The sequence below is a fragment of the Penicillium nucicola genome, assembly GCF_028828085.1.
Source record: "Penicillium nucicola strain IBT 29836 chromosome Unknown utg000001l, whole genome shotgun sequence".
Classification (NCBI taxonomy): domain Eukaryota; kingdom Fungi; phylum Ascomycota; class Eurotiomycetes; order Eurotiales; family Aspergillaceae; genus Penicillium; species Penicillium nucicola.
In genome coordinates this window covers 4,759,671-4,767,650 of record NW_026643125.1, presented here as the reverse complement: position 1 = coordinate 4,767,650, position 7,980 = coordinate 4,759,671, and the positions used below count along the sequence as shown (strand labels likewise).

The 7,980-nt window shown below is 52.0% G+C and overlaps 1 protein-coding gene across 1 annotated transcript; it reads left to right on the top strand.

The window, feature by feature from the left end:
* Nucleotides 1-3,897: 3,897 nt before the first annotated feature.
* Nucleotides 3,898-7,403, top strand: N7511_001760 (NACHT nucleoside triphosphatase; the record flags this gene model as incomplete). Its single annotated transcript, XM_057124185.1, has 3 exons — nucleotides 3,898-5,020; nucleotides 5,128-5,971; nucleotides 6,026-7,403. The coding sequence occupies 3 exons, from the start codon at nucleotides 3,898-3,900 to the stop codon at nucleotides 7,401-7,403; spliced, it is 3,345 nt and encodes a 1,114-aa protein (XP_056989918.1).
* Nucleotides 7,404-7,980: the final 577 nt, after the last annotated feature.

Below are 7,980 nucleotides of genomic sequence, written 5' to 3'. Positions count from 1 at the left end.
GCGGTCGCTCATGAAGCTCGCGATCCATTTTCTCGCCACGGTTGGGATTTTCCTTGCCCGAAGGCAAGCGTCTAGGCTCACTTTGTTGACTCCGTTGAAAGCGCCTTTCAAGTCAAATGCCACCAGCGTTAGCACTTTCTGTTTATACCACGCCCGGTCAATCGCGTTGGAGAGAACCAAGAGGGCTTGTTCAGTGGTTCTACCTGGTCGCCCTCCGAACTGGGTGTCCGGAAGCAGACCGTGCTTTTCTGCAAGATACGACAATCGTCGTGCCATTACTGCCTCAAGGAGTTTACCTAGTGTGTTGAGGAGTGAGATCGGGCGATAGGCCCCAGGGACCGAGTAGTCTGGTTTCTTGGGTTTCCGCAGCACCACAATCTTCGCGCTTCGCCATCGCATCGGGTGGTACCCTAAGTTAATGGACGCGGCGAAGATTTCCGTTATCTGTTTCTTGAGGTATATCCACAATTGTTTCCACACGAGCATTGGTATGCCATCTTCGCCAGGTGTTGATGATCCCTTTGCAGCTTTTAAGGATCGCTGGACCTCTAGCTCGGTGATGGTATACCACGGGAGTTCTGGAGGCGTCCGGGTGTGCCAGTCCTCGTCGGGTTCGTTCATTTGCGGGAAGAAGGCGCCTAGGAAAGCCTGCGCTTTCTCCTCGTTCTCTATGAGCTTCTCGGCGCCGACGTGCAACGCCGGCACGCATCCCCAGGCCTCTTGTGGTTTCATATAGGTGGCTGCTTTCCAGAGCTTCCCTTTCCCGGCTTCATCAAGGAACTGTTTCCAATGTGCCGCCTTCGCCTTCTCGATAGTCCGGGTCCATAATCGCCGTTTGTGTTGCATCTCTCGAAAGAGGGTCGCGGAGCGGGCGTCGTGTCGCCCAATATCTGCACAGCTTTCCTGCCACGTCCGGCGTAGTTGATTGACCTCGGTTTGCTGTATTTTGAGAGCTGGGGTGAACCAGCGTTTGGAGTATGGTGTTGGTCGCAGGTCAGGGGTGTGTCTATCCACCGCTCTAGCCGTCGCCTCTGTGAGCTTTCCGACAATCTCGTCCAGTGCCGGTCTCGTCTTCGCCTCCTTCCATGGGCCCAGTTGTCGACGTACGTCTTCGGCAATCTTGTACCAGTCCGCACGGTCGTAGGCTTTCTTAGCCTTAGTGGTGGGCTGGCGTTGGGGTCTTAGGTTCCATTCTGAGTATGTTGCGCGGTGATCTGACCCATAGTTCTCGTGGTAGAGATGGCACTTGATGAGCAGGCTTGGTCGGTTCGTTACCGTCTGGTCAATGGTGGTGTTCTTTCCCGGGTCGTTGAGGGGCCAGAAAGTTGCTGTCCCTCGCGGAAGGCAACCATGGAGCTTGTGCGTCTGGAAGAAGTTGACTAGTTCGCTCGCGTGTTCGATAAACTGTGGCTGGATGTGGTTGCCGCCCCACATCGGATGATGGCGGTTAAAGTCACCCGAGAGAATTACGCTTGTTGTCTTTTGGGCCTCCTGGGTATTGTATATGATTGTGTTCTGTATTGCCGTGAGGGCTCGTTCTGCCGACGCCTCACCCGGCGTTAATAGCGGGACACATGAAAGGTAAACCGAAAAGATAAGATACTGAGCATCGGCTGTCCAGATCTTGATTGCCGTGATGTCTGGGTGGTCGCAGGTGATCTGTCGATGGAAAGAGGTTGAGACTTTACGGTTGACATAGATCAGGCTGCGAAACCGACCTACATCGGTCTCGGCAGACGGTCGGTATAGTCGCCAGGCGCTGTGGTTGACGTGTGTTTGATAGGTGGTGATAGACGGTTCTTGGATCAGGAGTATATCCAGGTCCTGGTTTTGGTGGTCGTTGATAAGCGCTTCCATCCTCGGCCCCGATTTCATGATGTTTAACTGTAAAATGCGTAGGTTTGTCTCTAACATTGGGAGTTAGAGGTTGCCGGCGTTCGGCACTGGCGGTCGCTGGTTGGGTGTTCACCACCGCAGTCGAGGCATCGGGCTCTCACGCCCGGGGGACAGCGTTCTCGCTCGTGTTGGCCAGCGCAATGCCCGCATCGAGGCGTTTCTTTACATGACCATGCGAGGTGTCCAAATCGTTGGCACCGGAAGCATCTCTTTCTTTTTAGTTCGCAGCGTTCCACGCTGTCGATGAATTTCCGGCCGGCCAGAAAGCCCTTGTCTAGAACATGCTCAACTCCTTCCACGGAGTCGAACCAGATGCCGAGGGACGCGTGATGCCCCAGAGCCTTGTCTTTCTTCTTCAGCCACGCAATCTCCTCGATCCGGAGTCCTCGGTCGGTGAGGTCGTTGTCTTTCATGATTTTCTCAATTGCCTGTGTGTTTGCATTTTCGAGGTCAAAGTCCTCAGTCGGGGTCCGGTGTACCACGACGCCGAACCGCGCCTTGACCAGTTTCGTGTTGTTTCCTAGCTTGTTCAGCCATTCTGTGCTGTTGCGGGCCGCTTCCGCTGACTCTGTGTCTTTAAACCGGATGACATATCCAGTTTTGGTGGTGCCCACCCCGGCTACTTGGGCGTCTTGTGTGGGTGGTGCGTTCGCCAGCGCCGTGCGGATTTGGAGGTTTGCGGTCTCCGTTGGGAGATATCGCCCAAAGGTGTTTGGTCCGTTGCTTTCATTGTCTCTAGGGTCCACAAAAGAGCGCTGAGTGCTGATTCGGACGCAGTCTTGGTCCTTGTCTGGGCGCTGGTGGTTTGGTTGAGAAGGTGGGTGGCTCGCTGCTACTGTGGCCCATGAGTTTGCGGCCTGTGGTGAAGGGAGGGCGTCAATATGCGCCCGCAAGGCTCGAACTTCCTCGTGAAGTTTCTCGTTCTGCGTGTGGAGGACGTTCTGGTCGCGCTTCACTTCTAGCAGTTCGTTCTTGGTGGATTGGATGAGCTCGGTTTGGTAGGCGATCGTTTCTTTTAGGCCTTCGATCAGTCGGCAGATTTCCCGGGTCGTGACGCGTCCATTGTTGTCTCCGGAGCTCGTGGTCTCGGGTCGCGTTGCAGTGGTGTGGCCATCGCTTGGCCGAGCCTGTCTTCTGGTCCGAGGCGCAGCGGTTGGATTAAAGTTGTCTAACGCGTTGGTCGTTGTCATTCCAGGCGTGCGAGGGGGCTCGGGCCCTCCCGCATGTGGGTCCGCCATCCCTTCAGCTCGGTACACAACACTTTCTCCGGTACAGGATCCTTTCTGCAAGTACAGGATGGATCGAAATCCCCGTCTACCTTTCGTCAAAGGGTCGTCTCAATTGCATCCAAAGGGTACCGAGAGGTACAGGGAGGATCGAAATCAGTTTCACCACCTGTTCACAGAGATTCTTTCTCGTACCCTGTCTCGAAACACGCTATACCTACTACGGTTACTCTGCCCCTGAACCCCTTTCTTGGCAGTATCGCAATACAGTGGTAGATAACAGGCTAAGAATAGCTTCCGTAATAGACTCGTAATGTCTCAGTGGTTTCTAGAACGCTGATCTACCAAGCAACATAAACAGACGGGTGCCTACTCGTTTGATGTCGTGGCAGGAACCCGAATCTCCATTCCGCCAACCACTTGCCCTCGAGTGACCATTGCGAATGAGCAAGCTGTACAGAGACAGTACTGTATTCAAAAAGGCAATTAGTTCCTGGCTTGATGCCCTGGAGTCACATGATGACGAGGCTGAGGACGTGCCCCTCACCCGGCTTGTTGTCCGGCTGAGATTCTCGTGTGAACTACTAGGAATCTTTGAAAACAGCTACTCCTTGACGTCCGCCTATTTATCGACTCTTATTCACCGTGGTATCTCTCGTCTGGCCAAGACAAGCCAAGATCTCTGGTTATACTAACAGAGTATGTTTGAGTAGCATTTCGAGTACTATCTTGCGCGTCTGGACATTCTGTTCAGTTGAGTTGTTTTCCATCCAACATGGCTGAGGGTCCCCAATCTCAGGCAGAGCAATCAGTGTTAGCGCAAAACAATACTAGTCCCGAAACATCCTTACGTCGAAAGCGACTTCATCATGACGCCTACACCATCGGGTGGGTGTGCGCCCTTCCGAAGGAACAAACGGCAGCCATAGCCATGCTAGATGAAGAGCACGAAGCTCTCCCGATCCCTCGCAATGACCATAATGCGTATACCCTTGGCTCAATATGCGGCCATAACGTCGTGATAGCCTGCCTACCGAACATGGGAACCAACCCTGCCGCGACCGTCGCGACCACTATGATCAACACGTTCCAATCAATCAGGTTCGGGCTCATGGTAGGGATTGGGGGCGTAAATCCGTCGAAGGTCAATCTGGGTGATGTAGTGGTCAGCCAACCTGTTGCTGACTATCACGGGGTAGTACAATGGGATATGGGGAAGTTGGAACGGGGTGGGCAGTTTGTCCACACGGGCTCGCTGAATAGACCTCCGAACGCGCTACTCAATGCGTCGAACCGGCTGAAGAGCAACCATGAGATGTACGGATCGAAGATAAATGAGTACCTGGATGATGTGGAAAGGAAAATCCCGCGACTGGCGCCAAAATATACCAGGCGTGAGTGCTTGGAAGACCCATTGTTGGTACCTGAGAGGGTGCGTCGGACTCCGACCGAAGTCCACTTCCTGTCTAGGTTATGGCAGGCGATCATGACAGTTGTCGCATATTTTCTTGGTATATGGGCCGTTGGTCCGGTAGGTGAAGATAATGGACAGTTATTAGAGAAAGCGGAGGGAGCGAGGTCTCAAAGAGAAGTGAAGGTGCACTATGGCTTGATCGCATCCGGGAACAAAGTGATTAAAGATGCCCAGTCTCGAGACTCCCTCGACAAAGCATTTGGCGGGCACTTACTATGCGTGGAGATGGAAGCAGCTGGGCTTATGAATGACTTCCCATGTATTGTCATCCGAGGTATTTGTGACTACGCGGACTCGGGAAAGGAAAAGTCCTGGCAAGAATATGCTGCAGCCGTGGCCGCTGCATACGCAAAGGAACTTCTAGGATGTGTGCAGCCTAGTGTTGTTGACGCCGAGTCCTCAGCAAAGGCTATCTTGGAGAAGGGTTAGTAAGTACCTATATGAATATACCGGCTGCGGGTGTCTGAAGTATCAGCAAATACCCGAGACTAAGAAATGACTACACTTGAAAATGGTCCTGACTATAAGTAGTTCAACAACAGATCGACGGCGTGCAGCAGACGGCAGTTGCAACGAAAGCTGCAACTGATTCCATCAGGTCGGACCTTCATAGTGGTAAAATAATGCGCTGGCTTTGTCCCCCGGATCCGTCTACAAACGTCAACCAAGCGAGGACGCTCCGCCATGAGGGGACGGGAGCATGGCTCCTAGAAAATCCTGTCTTCCAGTCATGGTATTTAGGGTCACACCGACACTTGTGGCTATACGGGCTCGCGGGATGTGGAAAAACGGTTCTTAGTGCAATCGTGCTTGATTATCTCACGAAGGGAACCGATGGTCTTATCCTTAGTTTCTTCTTTGACTTTAATGACATCGCAAAGCAAACTTTGGAAGGCTTGTTGCGTTCGCTTGCTTTTCAACTTTACCAAGGTGGGGTTGACTCTGCAATTCATCTTGATGCTTTGCTTCAAGCACACCAGAATGGCAAGGACCAACCTACGACCAAGGCGCTCTGGGTTGTGGTTTTGAAGATGCTTATAGCCCAGAGAAAGGTCTATATCGTCCTAGACGCATTGGATGAATCAAAAACCAGGATTGATGCTATTGAGTGGATCAAAGATGTGGTTTCTAGGCCAGAGTTGGCGCATGTCCAGTTGCTTTTAACGGGACGACCTGAATCCGAGTTTCTACGCCATATTCCCCCTTTAATAGGAAATGAAAACTGCCAACCACTTGATCAGTCTGCTGTCAATTCCGATATCCGATCGTGGGTCACAGCACAACTTTCTCAACGACGTGATTTTACAGAGAAGCCCTTGTCCCAGGATCTGCTTGAAGAGATCCGGAGGAAGGTTGGCGATGGGGCCGACGGAATGTGAGATATTGCTGCTTCAATCAGTATCTATTGATTTACTAACGCCCTGCTTAGGTTCAGGTGGGCGTTCTGTCAATTAGACAGCCTAGCCAAATGTCCGCACGAGGCAGCTATGGAGGAGGTTCTCGTATCTTTACCGCGGACTTTGAATGAGACATACCAACGTATGATTACGAGTATACCGGCGGAGCGTAAAAATGACGCAATACGTCTCCTCCAATTCCTAGTACACTCCAAGGAACCTCTCAAGCTGGCCGAGGCCAAAGAAATAATAGCAACGCCGATCGAAAACGGATCGCAGGGGTTCAACATCAAGCGTCGATTATTTTGCGAGACTGATATTTTGGGTTACTGTCCCGGTTTAGTGACAGTCTTTCACGCCACCGAAACAGAACTACATCTTGCCCACTTTTCAGTCAAAGAGTACCTTCTGGGAGAGAATGACTTCATAATTACGACGGCTAGCATTTCTTTAGCGAGGACGTGCTTAACATATCTTACCGACATCAACGGTAGCGAGAGCAAGATTGAGCGGGATTTTCCACTGGCGAGATATGCGGCGAAAACCTGGACAGGTCATGCTGCGTTAGCTCAGGCTTCCGAATGGATAGTTCGAGCATCAGTCGCTTTCCTAGAAAAAGAAGCGACATTCCAACGATGGGCTCGTTTGTATCAGGCTGACAGGATTTGGGATAACAAACCTGGACCTGCGAGAGGCTCGAGGATATACTATGCTTCGTTCGATGGGCTCGTAGCACCCGTAAAAGAGCTCATTGGCAAAGGAGCGGACGTCAACGCGGAGGGCGGCCGTTACGGCAACGCTCTCCAGGCCGCCTCGTACAGAGGCCATCAAGAGATTGTCACACTGCTCTTAGGCAAGGGAGCGGACGTCAACGCGGAGGGCGGCTACTACGGCAACGCTCTCCAGGCCGCCTCGTATCAAGGCCAGCCAGAGATTGTCACACTGCTCCTAGACAAGGGAGCGGACGTCAATGCCGAGGGCGGCCGTTACGGCAACGCTCTCCAGGCCGCCTCGTACAGAGGCCATCAAGAGATTGTCACACTGCTCCTAGACAAGGGAGCGGACGTCAATGCCGAGGGCGGCTACTACGGCAACGCTCTCCAGGCCGCCTCGTATCAAGGCCAGCCAGAGATTGTCACACTGCTTTTAGACAAGGGAGCGGACGTCAACGCGGAGGGCGGCTATTACAGCAACATTCTCCAGGCCGCCTTAGCAGGAGGCCATCGAGAGATTGTCACACTGCTCCTAGACAAGGGAGCGGACGTCAATGCCGAGGGCGGCTACTACGGCAATGCTCTCCAGGCCGCCTCGTACAGAGGCCATCAAGAGATTGTCACACTGCTCCTAGACAAGGGAGCGGATATTGCACACAGGGTGCCTACTACGGCAACGCGCCGTAGGCCGCCTTAAATTAAAGCCGTAAATGGATGTTAAAGCTGCTCTTAGGGAGAACTGAATGGGAATGGAAATAAATGAGGGACGTAGATCGGATGAGGAGTCGGAAACCGACAGGGGAATAGTAAAGAAGTTGCTAGATATACGTAGATGCGAAGATTAGTACTGTACTCTTAAGGATATATGTGTACACTGCATTTTCTAGCTTCATGTGCACTCTCGAACCCATCATCCTATCGAGAATTTACTTAATGCGCACTGTTTGAACCGAAATAACCTTTTGGTTCTATTAAGTTTTGCAAATAATGTCAAATTACGCGTCATTGATGGTAACAGTTTTACGAGTTATGAGTGAGCACCAAACACGTGATGAAGCCTTTCAGTACGATTCAATACTTGAAACCGAGCTAAGTCGGAAATAAATTAGTGCGTTTCGAAAGAGGGTTTGAGAAAGAATCTCTATGTGCAAGCGGTGAAACTGATTTCGATCCTCCCTGTAAATCATACACCCTTTGGATGCAATTGAGACGACCCTTTGACGAAAGGTAGACGGGGATTTCGATCCATCCTGTACTTGCAGAAAGGATCCTGT